The 24,941-nt window shown below is 42.9% G+C and overlaps 1 protein-coding gene across 3 annotated transcripts; it reads left to right on the top strand.

The window, feature by feature from the left end:
- The first annotated feature begins 1,863 nt into the window (after window positions 1-1,863).
- On the top strand, window positions 1,864-24,934 carry mybpc2b (myosin binding protein Cb). Of its 3 annotated transcripts, XM_062378335.1 has the most exons (31): window positions 1,864-1,988; window positions 3,257-3,436; window positions 7,565-7,582; window positions 8,867-8,890; window positions 9,028-9,048; window positions 14,951-15,019; window positions 15,112-15,260; window positions 15,337-15,454; window positions 15,570-15,621; window positions 15,828-15,887; window positions 15,975-16,141; window positions 16,316-16,448; window positions 17,413-17,537; window positions 17,646-17,751; window positions 18,665-18,831; window positions 19,174-19,339; window positions 19,472-19,578; window positions 19,682-19,711; window positions 19,844-19,986; window positions 21,036-21,195; window positions 21,297-21,401; window positions 21,523-21,711; window positions 21,820-21,954; window positions 22,178-22,345; window positions 22,501-22,589; window positions 23,156-23,351; window positions 23,458-23,597; window positions 23,773-23,932; window positions 24,101-24,237; window positions 24,359-24,545; window positions 24,775-24,934. In XM_062378335.1, exons 2-31 carry the CDS (start codon window positions 3,415-3,417, stop codon window positions 24,798-24,800), a joined length of 3,369 nt encoding a protein of 1,122 aa, XP_062234319.1. In that variant the 5' UTR covers window positions 1,864-1,988; window positions 3,257-3,414; the 3' UTR covers window positions 24,801-24,934. The 3 variants fall into 3 exon arrangements, with proteins under 3 accessions (XP_062234319.1, XP_062234320.1, XP_062234321.1); XM_062378336.1 differs by lacking the exon at window positions 8,867-8,890 and having other exon boundaries at window positions 1,865-1,988; XM_062378337.1 differs by lacking the exons at window positions 8,867-8,890; window positions 9,028-9,048 and having other exon boundaries at window positions 1,865-1,988.
- The last annotated feature ends 7 nt before the right edge of the window (window positions 24,935-24,941 follow it).

Genomic DNA, 24,941 nt, shown 5'->3' with positions numbered 1-24,941 from the left:
TCACAGAGTCGTTTCAGTTCACAGAAACTGGGCTGCTTTTAAATTTCAAGTTTAAATTTGGCCGCCTGATTGCAGATGGAAAAAATAACGTCCCTGGCCCCTCTGCACTGAAGTGTCATCCGCCAAAGAGAAGCAGCCAGAGGGTATCACTTCCCCTTGTACGTCCAAAAAGATGTTCGTCTATCAGCACTCGTCTCTAGCAGGTCGTCAGTCATTGGGGTGTAGCTCGGGGCAGCAGGCGCCCTGGGGTCACTCAACAGCGGCAACGAGCAGCTAACACAATAAAACCTGGTGAAACGAGGCCACGGTTTAAGCAGACCGTCAGGGATTTCATTTTCCTTGCGGGAAATGTAACTGCCCTGCAAATCATCTCCGTGATTGTTTGTGAAGTTTGCTATCATTGAAAAGGCTGCATTCAAAGTGGCCCTATAATTCAATTCCTTAATCAGATGGGAAGGGGGGGGGGGGGGGGGGGGGGGGGGGCGCGCAGCGGGGGTTGGAAACAGGCCTTAAACTTTGGAAATTCACTGCACCGGGGACACAAAGCCACCGATAACGCGGTCAAATCATCTGGAGAAAAATATCAGATCCATATGTTATCTTGATGAAAAGGTCTGTTTTAAGGGGCAGACGAATAAATGTAACCCAAGGGAGAGAGAAGAAGAAAAGAGAGGGATTCTGAAAACCAAAGTGTGTCTCTTAAAATGTGGAGTATATGTCCCATAAAGTGTTTACATCAACCTAGTGAAATGAGAAGTCAATTCAGTAAGCTGCTTTCAAACTCTACCTCTTCCACCTGCCAATGAGTTTAGTGCATCTGTTAAATTATATAAGTGTGAAATTATAGTTTATCATTTCTTCTGATAATAACGCATCAGCTGGAATCCCTTCCACGTACTTCCTCTGCATTAATCAATGAGAGAGCACCTCAGATTCACAGGAAACTCACTTTGCCAGACGTATTCTCCAGTTGTCCAAGTGTTTGTCTCATCACCATGTCAGATATTCTTTTCAGGAGCCAAACCTGTCAGGATATTCTTTGTGAAACTTAATATACACAACGCCCTTTCCCCTTCTGCCTCTTTCAGGCACATGACATGCTTTTTGCGTGCAAACACACACACACACACACACGCACACACACAAACACACACACACACACTCAACAAAACCGTGCTGTTAACTTTCTTTAAAATGTTCCTATTCTCTACCAGCCTCATTGACTTATATATGATTATTGACTTAAACAACTCTCCCTTCTCGATCTATCCTACATGGCTTAAGTATTATCTACAATACATCTAAGATATCAGCAATATATACAACATGACTAAAGTATTAACATGACAGAGTTATCTACAATATATCTGTAGAATATCAGCAATGTATATTTAAAATATCACAAGAATGATACTTGGGATAGAGTAATTTAAAGTGAAACAAGGAGATACTGAAGTAAATTACAAATATCTCTTTATTTGTGCTTCAGGACAGAACTTGAGAGTAAATCCACTCGGTGGTATTTCACCACTGCATACCTCTGTGTCTATGGGGCTTTCACAGGAAGTTATATTCTGATCTCTCCTGCCCTCTCAATCTTCGATCACCATTCTTTTTTCCTCGAGCCATTTCAACCCCTTCAGCTTCAGAAACGCTGGAACCTGTCGCCTGACATTCCTGAGCCCTTTCACAGATTGACACCTTGACCTCGCAGCGGGGGGGAATGTATCCACAGGAGCTCCGACTGCTGGCGTAAGCACATTTCTGATAAATGAAGGAGGAGACGACGACAGGTAATGAAGACATCCTCTAAACTTTCCAGTGGGATGCCGGGAACTGGGAGGCAGACCCTGCTGCACGGGGGTAATGTTATAAATGTGCTCTGCTACTGAGGCCAGCTGACCATGTACAGCAACTCTGGCTTTTAAACGGCAAACAGGACCTTAATAGTATCAGGGCTCCGTTTGGGAAACCAAGCAACAGTGGTGGTAAGTGCTTAGTACTTTTTCACTTTCATGCTTCTATGATTGATATGAAGTACACAGTGAGTCTAATCTATTATAAAGACTTGAAGCAGGTTGCTAGGTAGGTAACCGGCTGAGACTCAAAAATGTTACTTTTATCGGTTGAATTATAACTTTTGCTTTGGTTTTTAACAAAACAAATAGTCTTTGACGGCCGTGTTGACAGTGTGTGATGGAAAATCAGCTGCATAGAAAAAGCGTATATATATATATATGTGTATGTGAATGGGTGAATGCGACTTTTACTGTAAAGCCCTTTGAATGAAAATTATCTTATTATCACCATTCTGCCGATGGAGGCGTGGGTGCTCGTGTGATGTCACCCAAGTGTCCCGGCTTTCAAATTCGACTCGAAACAGTGACATCCACACCTTGTTTTTAGATTAAATGTCCCTTGTGATCCACGCAGGAGAACTCCATAGGTGTTTTGTGGACTCAAACACTTCACACACCCCCTCCATCGGCATATGGTGAGATGATAATGAGGTTCATGTTTGGGTGAATTATCAGTTTAATTCCTGTGGATTTAGTGCATGGGTTTTTCACTAGGCTAGCATTTCCCTGCTTTTTCAAGTAGACGCTACTTCCTTACTCAAACCTTAAGTTATATTATATATATATATATATATATAGATAGATATATAATGCAAGTGGTATCTGTCTCCTCACTTACTACCAGAAAGGAATTTAGGGCTTGACGTGATATAACTATATTTTTGTTGGGCCACCAGTTTTCCTTATTTCTAAATAAAGGAATGGATGCAAATATCATTTTGTAAATCGTGTTGAATGTCTGATGGGATTGGAAAGCAACAAGTGAAACACCAAACTGGTTGAGACGTATGTGTTCACATTGGTTTTCCCAGCCAAACTGGCACATCTAGTCTTGCACCAAGTGATCCATACTAAAACAGACCACAAAAATTATGTGCAAATACTTGTTGATCCCGCTCCTAATGAGGCAGTGAAGGGGTGATAACTGGGAGATTAGTGTGACACCACTGGTCGCTATGTAAAGTGTCTAAAATTGGGTCGGTTGTTGGTCCTCAGTGTATTTTGTGCTTCCGTCCAAACAAACAGGAGCTCAACGGGTTTAGACAGTTCATTAATCTTCAGTTATAAAAGTGAAGGTATGAAAGTGGCCGTGGCCCTTTCAGCACCAACTCACCCACTTATTTCTTCACCTTATCACGCTCCCAGTCCTGACTTCCTCTCTTCTTGAACTCTTCAAGTGTCGTCAGCCTCCTCTGCGCTCCTCGCTCACTGGAGGGTGTGGGTGACTCGAGTGCCAGGAGAGCTTTGAATAACAGAGCGAGAGGGGAGAAATAAAAGGAATAAGCAGCACGAGCCCTCAGCCTTTCAGCGGCAAAGACAAGACACAGGAATAACCATGCCTGAGCCAGTCCCTGCAGGTATGGACACACTTTCTTTTTCTTTGTTTTTTTTGGGGGGGAAAGTCTCATCTCATTGCAATTAGGCGACTAATTAGTCTTCTTTCAGCCTCAATGTTGATGCTTGAATTTAAAGTTTGGTTCAAGGTTTTAGTGAAGTCCAAGGTTTGCTTAGAAAGTAAATCATTCTTTGCAGTAAAATGCGATGTTCTACTTTTTATTTCATTTTTGGTATTTAAGATCATTTTGGGGTGTGACAAAATTAGTGATTTGATGAAATTTGTATTCATATTGTTATGGACAATATAAAAGTACTATAGCAGGTATAAGAATCAAGCCAGTGTTAGATAAAAATGTGGTTTGCCGAAATGCTCAGTGTGACATTCTGCAGAAGCAGTGATGAGATTCAGGAGCCTCAGACACAGAAGTTTAATCCTGTGTGAATGACAGTCAGGGATTACTGTTTTCTCCTCAATCCCTGTAACTGTAAATGCACATTTTAACTAAAGTCTCTCACAAAGTTTTTTACTTTTTTCGTATTAATGTTATTTTCTAAAAGCAAATAAATGCTTAAATGTAGAATGATATCAAACTAAAATACCCAGGGTTCAACTACCAGTGAAAGAAACCAAGTTATTTAAAATATAACAAATGCTGTCTCCTGATTCGTTCAAGGAGAATATTTGAAAAGGCCATACATGATCATATGAGCAACTTCGGTGACATCATCAGGCCGGTGTCACTGCCACTTAACTGACCAAACTGGAAAACTTCCAGGGATTATTAATAGCAGCGTTAAATGTAAACACCGTGGCTGGTAAACAACACATGGACATTTTGTATTCTTTGCAGCAAAGCAGTTTAAAGTTTATTTTTCCATTCTTAAAAACAAACCCGACCTTTTTCCTCGCATTAAAAGCCCCCACTTCGCACTTTCAGGCGAATGCCACTTTCTCATGACTGGTTTGTCCTTCACCCCCGTGGCACCATCTGTCTGCCGCGTCGGCCGAGCGCGTCTCTAAATCACTGAACTGACAGAAACCTGAGATAAGACTCTGTCGTAGCGGATTAGTCTGTAAGAAGTTTCACAGGCCAAAACGATGTGAGGCGAGCTAAGCCCCTTCAAACCCCTTTGACTAATTTCTACGCCGACCGTGTTGTGATTGTGGATGTAATTGACTTTGCTCGGGTTGTTTTCGCATTCGCTCCTTTTCGCACTTTGCATTTTTGTTCTTTTTTTTCCTCTGCGTCTCTCACCCGGGGCAATTCTCTTTAAAGATCTAATCCAAGTTGCTTTTATTTTTATCCGAGAAACATAACCAGGCACTTGTTTTATTCACCATATACAGCCACAGAGTTTATCCATGTAATATGGATATGATTCCACTTTGCTTACTGTATGTGTCTCACCTCCCACCGCTCCGTCATACCAGACTTGACTGCAGAGCCTCGAGTATGAGGCTCGGATAACAGCCCGCTCCAAATGTGTAGCTCGAAAATCCTGTGAATCATATTTCGAAACGCGACCCAGCCTTTTCACCCTCGGTTTAAATTGCGACACTAATTTTCCCGTAATAATGTTTATTTCTTACATAAGTTGAGGTGACACATTTTCTCTACTGCTTCACTTGGCAGCCAGAAGCCGCCCTCAGCTACTGGCTAAAAATAATCCAGAATAACCCCTGACCTTTTCCTCTTTCTTTTGATTCCTCACAAGTTCATAGAGTTTCACACACCTGCGTGTATCAGGTTTTCCTACAAGCCTCTCATGGGCCCACTTGAAATAAATCAAGATATATTCTGTCACTTTCGGGCACAATGTTCCCCTGTGGTCAGCAGGCTTGACGCTCCCTGCCCGAATGCCTTCTTAGCTCCAATGTAGTCAATCAAGCACATGACAGTTTTCTTCTCAGTGGTCGGGAGGGGTCGCATGATTCATGCTCGTAATTCTTTTCATCGTCTTGACCCGATCAGACACAGTGAGGGCGAGTGGAAACAAAAACTGCTGGGGGGAGTCTCTCCAGTCCCCAACACAGCTCCATCTCCTGCAGGACACCAAATCCATTTCCATGGAATTCTTATTGATGAAAATCGATAACAAATAGTATTGAGTGTAAAAATAGATCAACAAGGACATTGCACAAAACAAAGAGATTCGTTTTGTGAAATTGGATGCTTTATCTGACACGTTGCAGATAACATGAGGCTAGGCTGTGACATTTATACATAACTGTTAAGATTAATAACTTACCCCCAAATATATGTTTTATTGTGAAATTGCCTGATATGTAAGCTATAGTACATTAGCTTCGCTTGTTAATGAAATATAGCCATCAGATACATACATTTTGGATGCTAATTGATTAATGTATCAAACTGTTTTCGATTTATACTATTTCAATTTGTCTTTTACTAATTTCTGAACATATTCATACGTTATATTAGGCATTGAAGTTTTTACCTCTTGGTTTTGTCGCTGTCCCGGAATAATTTCCCAAAACATTTGATTTTCCAATCCCTCTGGCACAGTCACCAGTGCCCTGTGTAGGCCAAACTCCACAATGATCTATAATTGCACACAGCAAATACCTGGAACTAAATATAAATAATTAAATGACTCTTATATGCACATTTGCTTTTAGCGGATCCAAAAGCTCGAGCAGTAAATTATCAGTTGCTGAGATCTCCTCATAAAATGTGTTGGACGCTGTCTGAGGACGGCCGGAGATCCTCAGAGGTTTGATCAGGTCAGGCCGCCACATACCTTCCTTTACCTCTGGGTCATCACACTCTCAGTAAATCAAGCTGTCAGTGGTGGATCTGGAGGAGGGAGACCTGCAGTACCTAAACTGACCTTTGAAAATGATTAGTGAAAGTACAAACCCCAAAACATATCCGTGACTCCTCCGGGGGATAACGGAGAGGTAACTGAGACACAAATGTTTTTTAATTATACAATCACACCCAACAAGCATGCCTTAAAAATTGAAGGGATTTACAGGTCCACGGCAGCTCTGCCAATATACAACACCACACACAGTCTTGGGGAGGGGGGGAGGGGGATTTGAACTTTGACGAGCAGCTGTTCAGAACCTCATAATCCAGCTTCAGCACAAACTTGTTGAAGATAATGAAGATCCGCACCCCGAGTGGATTGACTTAGCAGACGCTGATGGAGATTTGCGCTCTGTGCAGGTGTTAACTCTTCTAACTGGGCGGATAGAGAGTATTTATATACCAGAGACTTTACGTAGTGAGCAGCGTTCCAGCTTCTCGTTTTGTACCCCCGAAAAGGAGAGAAATCAGTGCATCACATATAAAAGCACATTTAATACCACGATTCAATGTTTTTCTCAAGGCCAGGTGAGCACAGTGCGATTCAGTGACATCTTACATTAGGAAAACATTTACGACAAGCCCTGAGCAAACAGTAACGCAAACAAGGTCAAGTTGGTGAGGCTGGCTATTCAAGGAAACTGCGTTCAACTTAAGAGAACGTGGCATGACTTCAGGGAGGTCACAAGACACCGTCCATGGCCTTTACCAATGACTGATGTGACCCCCCCTGGGACACTTGGGGTACATTATACGCCACTATTTCCGTTTGAGAATTTCCTTTAACCAGATTTAGGCCTCAACAATCACACCCAGCAGCCCCTGCACGCCCAAAACAAAACCGGAGTGTCCGTTTGCCTCACGAAGCTCATATTTGGCCACAGAAACATGTCTGACAACGGTGTCGAGCGTTTATGAATTTAATAAGTGGGTTTGAAAATAAACCTCAAGTCGCAGACGACTCTCTTTCCTGAGACAGTGGAGTCACACTTTGAGGGTGAGATATATCGATTTCAAAGATTTTTCCAGAGAGGTTACAGGGACAAGAGCTTCACCAGGAAAACAGACATACTCTAATCACTTCATATGAAGCATTTTATATGAAGCAGTTATGATTCACACGAGCGAATCAAACAAAACAGTTTAGTTAAAAGACTAAATATGTTAGAAACTCATGTGTTCTATAGGACATTCTGAAATACATCGTAAAAAATGAACCATATATGTTAATATACTTTGCAAAATGACTATTTGGATATAAATGCAGTTTGTGATGCCTGTTTCTAATTGACTTGTTCTCTTTCTGTTCCTCAGCTAAACCGGAGGGGGAAGGTAGGTCGGCTGCTCCACAACACTTGACCTCTGACCTTGTGTGTTGCCATACATTATCACGCAGGGACTTGATAATAGTTCTCCCATTTTCACTTTTTAACTCATATACCCTGTCAAGTGCCTGTTGGCCAAGCTAACACCGTCTCCATTCAGGAACTTTTGGTCTGATCTATATAAATCAGCTTGCTGCTCTATTTGTACTTGACAGAAAGTCTGCCCCGCAGCACATTGTTTGTCACTGACGTTGTTTACTCAACTGTCTCGGGTCATAACTCAGCACAGTGGGAAACATGCTTCGGTTTTCCTAAGTCAAATTTGAACGCTGCTCTGGATTTTATGCGTTACACACAGACACAATCTATTTCATCAGCTGTTGCGGTCGCTTTATTAGTGGTTCTCCGAATGGGCGACCACGGTGTTACTTTTCATTTGCTAACACAAATCCACTAATTTTAGCCCCAGAGGCACCAGCTGAAGAGGGTGAGGGTCAATGCTTTGCTTTTTTTTATGCTGTGGCTTTGAGTGATCGTTTTGTGTTGATTTGAGTGTTGAAAATAAACAAAAGCATTTGCACTTATGAGGCAGGGTAATTATCTGAATAATACACAACACGTGGTCTTGCTATAGATAATACGTCGAGCAATTAGCGAGTCAAGAGGACAGGCCTCTGAGTCTGTGTCATTTTATGAGACAGCATGAAGCTGCTGAAGGGCATAATGCAATTATTATGCCACTTTAAATCAATGTGTTTGCATTTCCTAGCTAGGCGACAGCATGCGTTATAGCAGAAGATGTCCTCAGGAAGTCCTCGTGTCCTTGTGTGTGATCTAATGTCCGTACTTTAGATCACAGCATCCTTTGAATCTGTTCTTCCTGTTTTGTTGACGTGTTTTTTACGACCAATCTAATGATAATTAATGGTCTTGATGCCTATTTTTTGGGTTGAAAAAAAAACTTGACTTTGAATTTCCTCGCATGCTCAGTCATGGACTGCAGAGAGAAGATCCATGTGTACGAAGACAAACCACCTGTCTAGATTGAACTTCATGTTTACTGACTGCAACTGGGTGCAATTTCCTTCCTGTTAACTCTTGTTTCACTCTGTGGCCTTTGGTCACCTACAGGCATGTGAAGTGTGCGGAAATATCCAGTGGTCTCTGTTTAATTGATTTGGTTGTCTATGCGGGCGTTGCTGTTCTTGTCTTTTGCCATGTTCCCAAATGCAATCCCATCAATGTCCTCGTTCTCCTCTGGATCATTTAACCATGATTTTTATTCGCACAGCCGCACCGCAGCCAGATGAAGATGGTAGGCACCTCTCACGTGTCAGAATAACACTCACCTTCTTCTGACTTTTCCTCTCAGCTTCTGCTTTATGACTGAATATAGAGAAAAATTACAGTTCATATTGGGACACGAGCTAATTTTTAATTCATCTTCCTCAGAGCTACCCCCTGCAGATGGAGGTAAGGCATAATCCTGAACCCGGAATGCGCTGGTTTAATGAATCTGTCTGTGTAATCTGAGTAATGTATGCACACTGCAGGGGTGCATACATGTACGACGCTGTGTGGTAATGACAATACCTGCATGACTCCTGACGGTTTACTTTCAGGGATCTTTCAGGTTGGTCTCAGGTGACCTGCATAATATGTCTAATGTATTTTCACAAAGCCCAAAATACATGAATTTATATTCAAGGTGAATGGATGAATGTTAGTGGATACGGAGAATACTAATTTTGCCTTGAGCTGGGTAGTAGAAATATGAATTGTAGTGTTTTTTTCTCCATAATATGACTGATACACACATATACTGTACAAGTATATGATATGCGTGAGTTTAGATTTAGTTCCCACAGTATAGTAGAGTATACAAAACAATATGCGCGTATGTCTGGGTGTCCGTGTGCTTTTCCTGTAAACTTAAATAAATTGTTATATCTTCCGTTGATTTGGGTTTCTATTTCTAAATGCATGCATGCGTGACAGTACCTGTTTTATGTTTGTTCATTGGTCTCTGTTGCAAATGTGTGTCACTTCGTGGAACAGAGAGCGTTTCGCCTCTCAGCTGTGTTTTTCAGTTTTGTTTAATTCCTTGTCTGCAGCAGATTCAGAAGCTGATGGGGATGGTAAGAAAAGAGCGACATTTAAACCTAGCGTGTCTATTGACGATTTACTTTTGCCCCCTCCAAAAGTATGACTTTGAGTGTCTATAACATTATGCGGTGTATAAGTTTTGGTATTATGTGCATGTTAAGATGTCACATAATATATGAAGTGTCAAGGGCTAGGGATATTATTTGAAATTATTTTCATCAAACCAATATGGACTGATTTTGACATTTAAAGGATCTTTACCAAACACCAGAGTTAAATGTAAGCGGTGTTAGATACTTTTATGACAATCTCGGAGCCTAACGTCTTTTATCTGATGATGAATTCTCCTCTTGGGGCAACGGACAATATTTGGGGGCTTGATCACAACGTCACAAAGGAAACCTTTTGTCTGCTGCAAAAAGCAAATGGTCTTGCCAGGGTTTGCTCCAAAGTCGTACGTTACTGATCCCATAAAAATCCCCCTCAGAGCTCGGAGCTTCTTGTTACTTGGTAGCAGTTACAATGAGAATAAGCCACACCTCAGGCCTACGACTCACTGAGCTGTATCAGAGAGAAGACAGGAGACCTGACTGGATTGTTCCTGATTTAGTGATTCGTGATGCTGTGCTTGTGTCGCTCACCTGTCCTCTTCTCTATTACTGGCATGAGTCTATGCTGGCAGATGACCTGCTTACAAATTATTCTGTTTGTGCTCCTTCAGCAATTTTTGTCAGACTTTGCTTCTCCGCGTGAGGAATAGCTGCCCTTTCCATCTGCGACCCATGATATCATCTCTCCTTTGCTTCTGTCCCGCTGGCGGTTAGAACAATGAGAGTGGCAACACAGCTGTGGTTCATGTGTAACAATGGCAGCTGTTGAAACATACCGCTGTCATCTGATGTGATGACGCTTTTATGGTCCACTTCTTCATTTACCAGTAGGCTGCACAAGGAGGCCGCAAGGACAGCTCAAGTTATCTTTGAAATTCTAGTCAGACCATCACACTACGTCCAACGAGTGTCGCATCTCATCTTAATCGGACGTCTAAAGGCATGTGGATCGCCTATTAATTACACCTTGGGTACATATCACAGCCATCAATAGGACTTATAAATCAACGCCCTGAAAATGTTGGGGACGCTCCACAAGTCAAGTTTTACAAGTGAAATCAAAGAGCTGTCCTTCAGGTTTCAAAGCTGTCCCCTGTCTGCCATCGTCTTTCATGGGCACAGCTCCCAGAACAATCTGCTGTATTTGGACATGGTGGGAGTAGATTGGAAGGATAAGGGTTATGGAGGTGCCAAAGCTTTAGAGAGCTGAATGCAGACATTTTCTTGTGGTGTCCTTCAAATATACTATATGGGAATATGCTATACGCAGTGTGCCTGAGGGGCAACACTGACATCCTCCATTCATCCCACTCCTGGGATGAGGAAGGACACCTGGGTGAGCTTAACCAAAGGGCTTTGTGCGAACAGAGCAGTCCTTAATCTTCTGTGCAGTTCACATTATCACATGTTGAGAAGGCTGGTAGGCCAATGTGCCCAGCATCCTTTTAGGGCTTTTTGGCCAGTGAGGTGAGACATGGATGATGGACCTGGGGGTATGCAGATGAGAGGAGGATATTCAGGCTCCTCTGACGTTGCCTTGGCTGCTGCTGGGCTGATTCCCTGAATTGTGGCCTGCTGAGCCAAGAGAGGGGTCAAAAAGCAGCGTGAGGACATTAAATGTCAAAATTTGTTTGCTTCCCGAGGTCACATCCATAAATTACACCGGGATGGGTCCTGTTCTGCAGGTCGTACCGTATTGCTGCATTTATGAGTTCAAGGCTCATCATCCTTCCCTTCCTGTCTTGAATTCCTGTCACTGAATGCAGGACTCCACAGGCTCCTCCTGCTGTGGCACCGGTTGCCCAGAGGAAGGGGAGGTATACGCTGCTGCAGATGTTCCAGAAGGAGCTCAGCGTGAGCCGTGATTCATACAGAAGAGAAGCAAAGACAATCGCGGCGTCACAGCACGACTAGGGGGGAAACTGAAGCATGGAACAAAGATGAAAAGGGATCAGCAAGTGCAAAATGCTGCACAAGAGAAACACTGAGGTTGTTACTATCAGCCATGTATCTAGCACAGTGGGAGCACTGGTTCTCTAGAGCATTAACCCTATGCTGTCCACAAAAAAGCTATGTTTAGCATAATGCTAGTGTTACATAGTGTAGTGAGCTGATTGGCTACCAAGCTAAACTTAATCCAAAGACAGCAGCTGGGGGAAGTTCAGATGGAAACCTGAGGATATGGGCTTTCTTTGATCAGACCTCAGCCCAGTTTAGATGTCTGAGCATCCATATCCAATTTTAGTCAATGGAACATAAAAAGACTAAGCTGCCATTTACCTTGGAGGGAAGAGTTTTGAGGCATCAAGAAGAGAGAGTACAAAACAAAACTATTTTTGCAAACCTTAATATGTACCTGACACCTGCACATGCCCAAAATGAAAAAGACCTCTTACTTGATCCTGCCTTTGTCTCCGGGGGGGAGTTGGTGAATAAGAGCTGGTGTGCAGAAGGTGCTCATGAGACACAATTTGTGTTTAAAAGAATCACATGCAAACTAATTAGGAGGACATGTTTGACATGTATACACAGCAGCCATTGGTTTTGGTTTGATATTTCATATCTACCATTTGTTCGACTCCCAGACCTAACTCTAGAGTTGTAATTTCACCACACTGAGTTTGATGTCAGTGTGTCTATAGGGATGGAATTTCTGTGTGGGAAGTGTTTATCATACCAAGGCTGTTTAAAGCCATGCCCATGGGGTATAGTGTGTGGGGGGGATTATCATCATTTCGCCAACTGCAGATCGTTTGGGCACTTGCACCAGCACCGCATGTGAATGTTTGGAGGAATTTGCTGCCATGGAAAGCAGGATGTGCCCAATGCCTGCATTTGAATTAGTCTCGGGCTGTCATAAGAGTCAAATGCGGCAAACTTTGATACGAAATATAATATTCACGACGCGTCAATGCTCCAAACCAACAATAATTAACAAATGTCTTTGTAAGTCACACTTCAGTGGTTTGTTTAGGGGGCCTGGGGTGAAAACCAGTCCCTATGAGGTAAAGTAATTGCCTCCTTTTGTGAGAAGCAGCCTCACAAGATCAGTCCATAAGGAGTAATCATGGTAATTTCAAATAATAATGTATCCCCGGTTTGGTGATTAAAAGTGCAGTAATCAACATAAGTGATTACTTCCTGTTTTGATAATAACAGTTGTGATGTTACCTTCATGTGCTAAATTCAGTTTCAGTTGCAGTTCACTGTGTGATGTATCAATGTCAAGCGTCTGTAGAATAGTTTCTCTGTCATTGATGATTACTTGTCTTGTCTGACCTAAGGAATTTGCACCGACTTGTGTTCATAGTATTACAAGATGTTTATTCAGTTTAATGTTCAATGTCGGGCAAACCCTGCAGAGGAGGGTGAGGACGAGCTGAAGGCACAGCATAGGACTATGAATGTCACTGCATGCAAATAAGATGTTAGTCAATACAGATGTATGCATCTTATGTGTTGTTCATACATCATACTCAATGAGTGTTTTTGGGGTGGCTGGTATATAGTTGATTAATACATTGATTTGATTTGTTAGGGTTAAACCATAGACTGTATATAAAGATGGACAACGTGTCTCCCCTTCCTCTCGCTTTGCAGAAATAAAGCCAGGATATTGCCCATTTGGAGCCTGTGCAGTAGCGATCAGGGGATGGGGTTGCACCAGTGAGGTCCTGCCAATACATGAGCTTTACCAGTTGTTAGCCAGTTGTCAGCTGTCAATCAAGCCATTTCACCCAAGCATCAAACAACTAATACAACCAAATTTAAACAAAAAAGTAACACTTGAACAAACACAAGTGTGATGAGAACATAAAATGACAGAGAGCACCTTTGAATTTTTTTATTGATTTCTATTTATTTTGGCCCATGTTCCTTTCTAACATGGAGGAGGCGAGATTCATGACCACCGGGCGACGATGGAGAAGGTTTGGCTTAACTTTTGGGAAGCAGTCATGTCATCCATCTTTATATAGGGTCAATGTAATAAACTGAAGCAGGAGTTTGCACTGTATAGTCTGACTTTATCTAGATACTAATACAAATCCTGCGTTTCTGATGGATTTGACTTTAAATCTCTGTTTAGGGAGAAAGTCCTGCTGTAAGACAGATGAAACGTTTTATCCTTTATACTTTTAGTACAGTCAGAGGTCATCTGCAAAGATGATTTATCAATGGAACACTGACTGTAAAAACTCATCCACACTGCAATTTTGATCTCATATGTGTTTTGAGCTCAGTGTTTTACTGCTCAGTTGAAATTGTGATTCAGTGTTATTTTTGCCTCTAAACATTCTAAATAATGAAAAAACCCTTCAAAGTATTTTTGTCTTCCTTCATATGAGTAACTCTGATGAAAAATATAGATCTAAATAGTTAGCCCCTTTGACTTTTATCTGTTCTGACCGGGGAAGACAAACCCCATCTCTGCTTTAACAATGAATAAGAGAAAACCGCAGTTCCAACCAATCAAAACATTCATAAAGTAGAGCAGAGTAAGTGTCCTGTTGCTCAAAGCCATGACAGCACTTTGATGAATATGGAAACATTGGTGCGCTACTTTTATTGCCATGTTTCAACCTTTGACAAACCAAGAAGCAGAAGCACTTTAAGAATCACTTATGAGTAGTGAAGATTCCATAAATTACTCAGAATGATGTCAGAGGAGGTTTAAAAATACTCATGGAGTCAAACTTAACACATTTTAATGTCATTAGCTGAGAAGAGACAGACGACACTTTTAACAAATCTAAACCAGCAGAAATAATAAGATTCATATTAAGCAAGATAAATGCTTTCATTAGGATTGGAAGCAAACATTGAAGTTACACAACTGGTTATAGGTCCGATATAGCTTTGAGCTCATTCGTGATTTGATTAAACATAATTAATTCTTACAGCTAGAGCTCAGCAAGTCAGTAAACATGGTTTTTGTGTCACTGTGTTTCTGTTTTCCTTTTAGCCAAATGCCGCTTGCTTATCATGTTGTGCTTGTAATGTTTCATATGCGTGTGCAGAGGGGATTTGTGGTTGTTCATGAAAAACATCCCCAAGTCAGATGTTGCACGGTGTTGTTTCCCGTGTCAACAAGGGCTCATACTCCATCAGAGTTTATTCTAAAATGAGAATGAACTAATTTTTGACCTCCCTCGTTTCAGAGCATGGGTCAACTGAGCTCACCGGGCTCTTCGTTGAGAAACCTCCACATGAGGTCGTTGCCATTGCAGGTTTGAGACTCAAATGGATGGATGTACAAAAACAGGCAACATTAGCCGATCACATATTGTTATAGGAGTTCAACGTTGTTTCTGAACGGCAGGAGGGGATGTCACTCTCATCGCTCGGGTGGACTCGACCACCCTGACGAGAAAACCAACCATGAAGTGGCTGAAGGGCAAGTGGATGGACCTCGGCAGCAAGGCCGGGAAACACATGCAGTTTAAAGAAACTTATGACAGAAACACCAAGGTGTGTGTTTGTGTGTTTTTGATAAATCTCTGTCACAAATATCCGAGAGGTAATCAAGTAATGTTGCGTCCCCAAGATCTACACGTATGAGATGAAGATCGTCAAAGTGGTCGCTGGGGATGCCGGAGGCTACAGGTGCGAAGTGACGGCCAAAGACAAGTGCGACAGCTCCATCTTTGAAGTCACCGTTGAGGGTGAGTGAAAAACAGACTCTGGCCTGCAGAGGCTGACACAAGTTCCATATCTGCTGATGTTTAGATCCGATCATCCTGGCCTCATTTTTCGCCCCTGCAACTTCTCTCATTACAGCTGCACAGCAGGAGGAGCAGCAGGGGGATATTTTGTCTGCCTTCAAGAGAGCGTGAGTACACGGGGATTTGTGTTTCAGCCCGTCTCAGTGGTGTATTCGCGCATACGTAGACTAATTATGATCTTTCCCAGTGAATGTGAGTGTGTCTGTGGGTGTGAAGGTATCTATCAGGACATTCGGTACATGACGGTGGTCACTTTAATGAAGTGTCAGATATATAACCGATCTCTGTTACACTTCACTTTCCATATGCACAGGGATGCTGGAGAGGATGACGGAAGTCTGGACTTCAGTGCTCTGCTTAAAGCCACCAAGAAGTGAGAAGCTACATGTTATTCAGCCCAATTATCAAATGCACAGTATGGTTCATTCCTTCAAACAACATTCTTTTCCTTGTCTACCAGAAATAAGAGGCCAGAAAAGGAACCACCGATAGATGTGTGGGAATTGCTCAAGAGCGCCCATCCAAGCGAGTACGAGAAAATTGCCTTTGAGTATGGCATCACTGACCTCAGGGGCATGCTGAAACGTCTGAAAAAGATGAAGGTGGTCGAGCCCAAGCACAGCGAGGGTAAGATGTCAGGCAAAATGTAAAAGCGGTGGAAGAAGTAGTGGAGCATTTGAAGATCAGGGATTTGGAGAATTAGGATGGCAAGGAAAAGGAAGGGCCCCCTAAAACTGAACAGAGAAAATAAGAAGAGCTGAACTGAAGAGTTCTTAATTCTAACATTTTCCCCTTCCCCAGCTTTCCTGTCAAGGATGGATTCTTGCTACTCGGTGGAAAAGGGCAAGAAGATCGTCCTGAAGTGCGAGGTTGTCGATCCCAACGTCCAGGTCAAATGGTTGAAGAATGGCCAGGAGATCAAACCCTCAGCCAAGTACACATGCATAAAACCACCAACACACCCGCAAGCTGATAATTGTTGGTTCACACAGACCTGTATTAGTTTCTTTTTTCCCCATCCTAAGCATCATGCAAGATATTTGCCTAATTGGATGCTAGCTGTATCATATTAATCATAATAGCTTAGAAGGACCTGATGGGCAGTGCTTTTAAAATATCAAGTTATAATTATCTGTGCCACAAGGTCATACCCTGAACCGATGCTGCCATCAGCACGTTTTATTTTTAGTCGGTCACAAGAAGCCTCCCAGTGGGTTGAGCTAGTCACCCTGCCAAGACAGTGTAGACATGTAGAATTGTGCAGACCTACCCATAGGACAAAGACCTCTAAGATTCTAGTGAAAGGTCTTAATGTGGGGAGAAAATGTCTGGATCAGAAAAAAGTGAAATGTATATAGAAAATGGTTGTCTTTGTGAAACCCGTTGCCAATCGGACACTGGTTCGTACTTGGCCAGTTCCTACTGAACAAAATGCCAACGCATATTTTGTTGTTTATTTCGGTGCCATAGCTCCGAACTGGGAAAGTTGCTCTTCTTGCAGGTAACACCACCACACATGTCAAGTTAACATTACATTTAACTCAGCTTTGCCAGCGTGTAACGTTAGCCTACAGTTAGCCAGTGGCTACCTCAAACTCGACAAGTCAACAAAATGCCTTAAGGGAAGCGATCAAAAGTGTGGCTTTTTTTTTATTCACGCCATAAGATTCGAACTCCAGAACTTTGCCACAACTTTTGTGATGTTTAGGCACCTGATCCGATCTTAAGTATCTAACCCTTAGCACCAGTATTGAAAGAAAATAACAAAAATGCCTAAACCTAAAGAGCATTACCAAAATAATCAAATGTTAAATTAAATGTAAAAACTTGAGATGAACTTATTGACCCTTGTTTGATCCACAGACATTTCTGTTTCACTTTCAATCTTTCTTGTCCAGGTACGTCATGGAGGCCAATGGCAACGTCAGAACCCTCACTCTCAACAGGACGACCCTGGCCGATGATGCTGCTTATGAATGTGTGGTGGGAGAAGACAAGTGTTTCACTGAGGTGTTTGTCAAAGGTGCTTCATCTCTTATTTTTTCGGATCCATAACTGACTGAATTCGGGTCATTCACCTTGAGTTTCTGCTAAATGTTCAAGCTACTATGTTTTTTTCTGCTCCGTGCAGAGCCCCCTGTAACCATCACCAAGCTGATGGATGACTATCATGTGGTCGTGGGAGAGAGAGTGGAGTTTGAGATCGAGGTGTCGGAGGAGGGTGCCCACGTCATGTGGTCAGTAAACGTCACGGTATTGGCCGTTGCACGATCAAAACTACCAACCAGTTTGCACTCGGCTTCGGGACATGTCTTTAATCCCTGGCAGAGTACAATGGAACCACTTCATATTTAGTTCAGTGTCACAGTCGTATATTGTCTGAAGCCACTGAGCTTCTTGTCTTCATCAAATCAGATAAAAATGTAATATGCGCTCGGAGCCCTGTTATCTGATGTGCTGCGGGAGTCACATTTTGGAGTCTCCGAATATTTAATCGCCCACCTCCTTGTATTGAAATGAGACATCATCTTTTTGTATAATTATATGCTCTCCAAAACCAACCACTTTTGTAACAAGAGCCATAACTGATTGTTACTTTTATGCTACACATCGCTGCACCAGACAGACTTCTGCTTCATTTCAGATCAAATCTAAATTTATTATCTCTGAAGGAGATCTGGAACAACTTAGATTGAATCTGAAGACCGGCTTTGAATGCTGAATAGTGTGGGAAGTCTGCTTTGAGCAACAGAATTCAGAGCTAAATTTCTTTTTTTCTTTGCCTTTGTTTCACTGAGGTTTTTTTGTTTATGGTCTAGTTTTAATTGTGGGGGTGCCAAACTTTAAGCACCACTCAGTAAAACTCTTTATATATTATATTATATATATATATACATATATCACATATTTAAAAGGTTTGAAAATGTTTTTCATCGATAGTAACACATTATCCTTCCCTTTTCACAATTTTATTTTTATATCACCCATTGATGAATTCAAAGCCCATTCATATTTCCACACAGTGAATGGCGGAAATACTAATGGTGCTGGTAGAATCGCATCAGATGTACGGCTGCTGCCGTGATTCTGTGTTAAATATTTAGACACATCTTTCACACTGAGAAAAACTCATTCTCCATTCATCTCCAGGTTTTTCGAGGACGTAGAGCTTCACAAAGACACAGATTCCAAGTTTCGCTTTAAGAAGGACGGAAGGAAGCACACTCTCATCATCCAGGAGGCAATGCTGGACGACATCGGAATGTACCATGCCTGGACAAACGGGGGTCACACCAAAGGAGAGCTGGAAGTGGAAGGTGCTAAAAATGTGATAGTGATATATTTTCTTATTTCATTTAAGTAGTTTTAAAAAAAAGATAATGCTAATCAAGCACAGACTGATTCTTTTAACTAGATTTACTATTTATTTAGTCTGGTCATTAAAATGTATGTTTAGTGCTGAGGATGCAGATGAATGTAACTGTGCGGCTTAACGGGTCTTTTTACAATCAAACAAACAACTTGTGGCAATGGCCGCCATGATATGTATATCATGGACAGTATGTCATGTATGTCATAAAGACCCTATGCCTCCTTCCCCCATATTTGCATGCGTCGTGCCTGAACTCTTCCCCCCGGGTTTCCTCTGTGTCATTCAGAGAAAGAGCTGGAGGTGCTGCAGGACATCGCTGATCTGACAGTGAGGGCGACGGACCAGGCCATTTTCAAGTGTGAAGTGTCCGACGAAAAGGTCACAGGAAAGTGGTTTAAAGATGGCGTGGAGGTTTTGCCAAGCGACCGCATCAAAATGACTCACATCGGAAGGTACTGAGATGAAGGCGAAGAGACACAGTTTATAAAGAATATCCGTTTACTTGCTAAAACTGAAAAACAGCCTACTTATTTCACGGGACACATGTTTCCCCGACATCATGTCACCTCTGTTGCTTGTTTCAGGTTCCACAAGCTGATTATTGATGAAGTGAAGCCGGAGGATGCCGGAGACTACACGTTTGTTCCTGATGGATACGCTCTGTCACTTTCTGCCAAACTCAACTTCTTGGGTGAGAAAGACGGAGCGATAACCAAAGGCTCTCACTGTGGATGCATTAATCATCAGCAGCCTGGATAACATTCTCAACTCTTCTTTTTTTCCTCTTAAAACAGAAATTAAGATTGACTATGTGCCTAGACAAGGTAAGTCAACTTAAATTACCTCGATTTACAAATAATTAAAAACTTTGTAATCTTGTATGCAGTCGATTGGCCATCATAAGAAACCCACTTTCACAAAGCCCTCATTTTAAATATATGTTTTACGTTAACCAGATCCTCCAAAGATCCACCTGGACACAACTGGAAACATGGTCTCCCAGAACACTATCATTGTGGTGGCGGGCAACAAGCTGCGACTGGATGTGGAGATCACGGGAGAACCAGCACCCACTGTTGTTTGGTCCAAAGGAGATAAGGTAAGGATGTGAAGAGGGTTACGATACAGGATGTGTAGGTTTATGTTTAACAAAGCAAGGCTACATAAAGGTAAAAGGTTTACACATCAGCTAGTTGTATTAAATAGAAATACATAATGTCAAGAAAAACAGCATCTTTACCATTTTGTTTATGAAAGGAGCGTGTCTAGGGACCTTAAGGGATAAAGGGGGACCTGGGGGGCCATACATCGTACCAAAATGAACCCCAACTATGATCACAGTTACATAATATGCTTGCAAGTGCAAACTATAGTCTTCAACCAAATCTCATCAAGAGGTTTCCAACTTTGGTGTCATGGGAATGTCCATAGGGTCAGCAAGTTCAAGATATAATGTGACTCTTCCTCTTTGTCTCGTTAACTGGGCGTCGATCCGTTTACCTGTCCAGTGATATTTGCTCAAATCATTAGGGAATATTGGCCGACAAGCAGTAAAGGGAACCAGGGTGCAAGAGAAATAATGGCCTCCCCATATTTCTTTGTTTCAAGAAGCAAAGTGCCCTTTTTGGAAAACTAGAAACAGTTTGACCCTAATATTACACAAGTATGTCTCTTAAGATGTCGAAGTGCTGCCCTCGTCATGAAGAGGTCAACCCAAGTGGGCCCCAAGTGCCTATATAGTTTGAACTTGGACAGCTGTTGCTCAGGGGGTAGAGAGGGTCGGCCACTAACCAGAAGGTCAGTGGTTTGATCCCTGGCTCCTCAAGTCTGCATTCCAAAGTGTTCATGGGCAAGATACCGAGCTCCAAATTGCTCCCTGACAGCTGCGCCAGCAGCATGTGAACAGTGTGTGATAGGATGATAAGAAGCACTGTACGAACAGGTACAGAGCTTTCGTGAAAAGGTGAAAGCGACTTTTACTGTCCAGCGTGTTTAGAGGTGGATAAGACTTGAAAAGTGCTATATGAATACAGTCCATTTACCATTTAACCCTTTAACTTGGAGATTTTTGAAACATTTTGTGTATAATGCCGCAACTTGTCAAAAGTAACGGGTCTTGTTACTGTGCCATAATCTGCCATTTGTTAGGCAATCACAGAAGCAGAAGGCCGCGTGAGGGTGGAGGCCAGGAAAGACCTGAGCTGCTTCGTCATTGAGGGAGCGGAGAGGGAGGATGAGGGCAACTACACCATCTGTGTCACTAACCCCGCCGGAGAGGACAAAGCTATGCTGTTTGTGAAGATCGTGGGTAAGTGAATGTTCTTATAGTGAATTATTAGCAGGTGATTTGCTCTGTTGTGTCTTTATCTTTTCTGATGCACATTAAAACATATTCTGATCTTATTTCAGATGTGCCCGACGCCCCTGAGAATGTCAAATGTACATCAGTGGGAGAGGACTGCGGCACCATCGTCTGGGACCCCCCTGTATTTGATGGCGGTGCCCCAGTCAAAGGTCAACGATGGATTCCCCCCCACCCCCAGCTTTTTACACTTAACTCTTTGGAACCTATATTACATTTCCCAAAAAGGCACATATATTAATTGTTATTCTGCTTGTGTTTTTCCACCATCAGGTTATCTCATGGAGAGGAAGAAGAAGGGCTCCTCCAGATGGACAAAGCTCAACTTTGACGTTTACGAATCGACTACATACGAAGCCAAGAGGATGATTGAAGGCGTCCAGTACGAGATGAGGGTGTTCGCCGTCAACAGCATTGGCTTGTCTCCACCGAGCATCAGCTCCAAACCCTTCATGCCCATTGGTACGTTTCCCCGCCGTCTTTACGCCCTCTTTCTCAGCTGCTCCTTGTCCCATCCTTCGCCCGGCCTGTCAGGGAATCTCTTTCACTCTCTCTCTCTGTCTCACTCAGCCGCGACCAGTGAGCCGACGCGCCTGACGGTGTACGATACCACGAACAACTCATGCACCCTGAAGTGGCTCGCCCCGGAGAAGATCGGTGCTGGAGGCCTGGATGGTTACGTTATTGAATACTGCAAGGAAGGAGGTGATAGGACCACACATCATCATTAGAATATAATAGTTTGAACCTTCACGGACTATTTCGAAACATCCTCCAATCAAATTATGATTTAAAGACCTCCATTTAATAACCATAGCATATATTGTACGTCTAAAAGGGCAGATTATATATGATAACCAAGAAAAAAGTATTACTATTCAAATCCCACTCACTGTGATTTGCTGCATGTTTTTCTGTTTGGTATCAGACACTGAGTGGGTGGTGGCCAACAAGGAACTTTGTGAGAGACAGGGATACGTGGTGCGTGGCCTCCCCGTGGGAGAGAAGATCAACTTCAGGGTGGTGGCTGTAAACATTGCTGGACGCAGTCCCCCTGCCACACTGCAGCAGGCTGTCACCATCCGCGAGATCGTCGGTGAGTCAGTCGAGTTGATTTCACCTCGTTTTATTATATTTTATAACTTTTTGATTGACTTTTGCAGCATTTGTTACGGGCTTGTGTTTTATATATCATCTTTATGTACTGTATAATGACATTGTCCCCTGTTTTAACGACTGTTCCTGCTTTAGAACATCCAAAGATCCGCCTTCCTCGTGAACTAAGACAAAAGTACATCAGAAAAGTAGGAGAAAAGATCAACCTGACCATCCCCTTCCAGGTGAGATAGGATGCGTTAAAGCATTCTGAAATATCCATCCATCCATCCATCCATCCATCCATCCATCCATCCATCCAACCATCCAATCATTAATTATCTGTACTGCTGTGCTTTGAGGGTCGCAGGTTAGCTCGATCCAATACCAGGTAATATTAGGCAAAAGGCAGGGTACACCCTGGAGATCATACCAAAATATATAGTAAAAATAGAATGGCCTTCAGTAGAGTGTAAACCTACACCAAGGCCCAATACTCCCATTAAATTTAACCAAGCTGCACCAAATTTCACACACTCACAGATATCATCACCCTTAATGTGCCAGATTATAAAAAATCCAGATTTATGAGTTTTTCCTGGGAAAAGAGTAAAATGTCTTTCAGTTGTCTTTTCCTGCTAACTAACAGTCAGTGATAAAAGCATATCCTCCTTGGCGGAGGCGTAAATAACCATAATTCAGAAGAAACCAAAACAAATGTTCGATGCAGTTGTTTATGTGTGCTGTCAGCCATTTTAGTAAAAGTCACATGACGAAGGATCGCCCCCCCCCCCCCCCCCCCGTCTCGTAGGGTAAACCACGTCCCGTCGCGACCTGGTACAAAGATGGTCAACCCGTGGAGGACAAGATGGTCAGCGTGCGTAACTCGAACGTGGACACCATCCTGTTCATCCGCTCGGCAGAGAGAGAGCACACCGGAACGTATGAGCTGGTTCTACAGATTGAGAACCTGGAGGACAGGGCTTCCATCGCCATCAGGATTGTTGGTAATGTCGCCAGGATCCCGCGTTGATGATCACCGCGAGTAGCCTTCATCTTGGACTGTGTCAAATTCATATCTTTTACCAAGTCACTGACCTTTGATTCAAACAGACAAGCCTGGGCCTCCACTGAACGTGAGGGTGACGGACGTCTGGGGCTTCAACGCGGCGCTGGAGTGGGAGCCCCCGAAGGACAATGGCAACTGTGAGATCTCCGGATATACCATCCAGAAGGCGGACATGAAGACCAAGGTGAGAGAGGGAGGAGGTGTCAAACCTCGATCAGCCCTACAGTTTCCTGCTAAAGGATCCAATCGAACACCTGCCCGTGTTTGATACCAACACTCGGCTCATTTCCCAAGCTCAATTTGTGGTATTTACGTTTTTTTTTTTATATAACAATTTGACTTTTCTCCTCTTGCTCCAGGACTGGTTCACCGTGTATGAACACAACAGACGGACAAACTGCACTGCCTCAGACCTGATCATGGGCAATGAATACATGTTCCGCGTCTACAGTGAAAACCTCTGCGGCAAGAGCGACGAGGCGAAATTCAGCAAGAACACGGCAATCATCGCCAAGCAAGGTGCGGGCAGTGTGTGCATGCGTGTGTATGTGTGTGTAGATACATCTATGCATCGGTAGTGGGTGCCTTTTTTCCCGCTATAGCACTATAAAGGTTAAGTGAAATGAGCCTCCTCTCTACTCTGATTTATTGGGGTTGACTGCGTTTGCCTCTCACTCCTCTCCATAGGCCTGGAAATCAAACGAAACCCCTACAAGGAGATGGACATGGCCTGCGTGCCCAAGTTTACGCAGCCCTTAGTTGACAGAGCTGTGGTGGCCGGGTACAGCGTCGCCATCAGCTGCGCCGTCAGAGGCTACCCTAAGGTAAACACAGAGTTCAGATTCCCAGCAGGACGCCTGTTTTTTTGTTTTCCTGACACAAGGCAAAAACATCTGCTCTATCATATATCTAAGAAGTTTATATTTTGACTTCTCCGTATCCCAGCCTAAGATTGTCTGGATGAAGAACAAAATGATCATCGGCGGGGATCCGAAGTACTTGATGCAGAACCACCAGGGAGTGCTGACCCTGAACATTCGCAGGCCAAGCGCCTTTGACGGCGGCAAATACTCCTGCATGGCTGTCAATGACCTGGGCAAGGACGAGGTGGAGTGCAAACTGGACGTGAAACGTAAGAAAAGAACCGAGGGGAGGAGAGAGGGCTGCAAGGGGCGGGAAACGGGCAGAAACGGGAGGAGTCTGCTAAATGAGTCTCTCTGTGCAGAACGATATTTAGTTTTGAATCCTATTATAGAATGAATATGAATTTAATGAGTATGAACAGGATAAGTCACCTTGATTCTGACCACAATTACATGAAGGTCTCATTTCATTCATCCTGTGTCCTGTTATTTCCACAGCTTTCGTAGAACCGGAGAAGAAGTGAGAACCCCCCCCGACAGCAGTGAATGTGAAACAGTGAATGAACGGTGAATGTCACTATGTAGAGTTCACACTGTGATAATAATTCAAATAAAATGTAGTGATGCCTGCTATAAATTATCGTTTATTTTCAAAACATTTCACT

This window comes from Platichthys flesus, chromosome 20 (genome assembly GCF_949316205.1).
Source record: "Platichthys flesus chromosome 20, fPlaFle2.1, whole genome shotgun sequence".
NCBI classification, from domain to species: Eukaryota; Metazoa; Chordata; class Actinopteri; order Pleuronectiformes; family Pleuronectidae; genus Platichthys; species Platichthys flesus.
The sequence above is the reverse complement of the archived record's forward strand: the minus strand, read 5'-3'. Positions and strand labels throughout refer to the sequence as shown.

Excerpts from the sequence above, each read along its gene's own strand:
- mybpc2b (XM_062378335.1), top strand. The coding sequence starts at position 3,415 with ATGCCTGAGCCAGTCCCTGCAG. Across the intron at positions 8,891-9,027 it reads ACCGCAGCCAGATGAAGATG|AGCTACCCCCTGCAGATGGA; the intron begins GTAGGCACCTCT and ends CATCTTCCTCAG. Across the intron at positions 9,049-14,950 it reads GCTACCCCCTGCAGATGGAG|AGCATGGGTCAACTGAGCTC; the intron begins GTAAGGCATAAT and ends CCCTCGTTTCAG.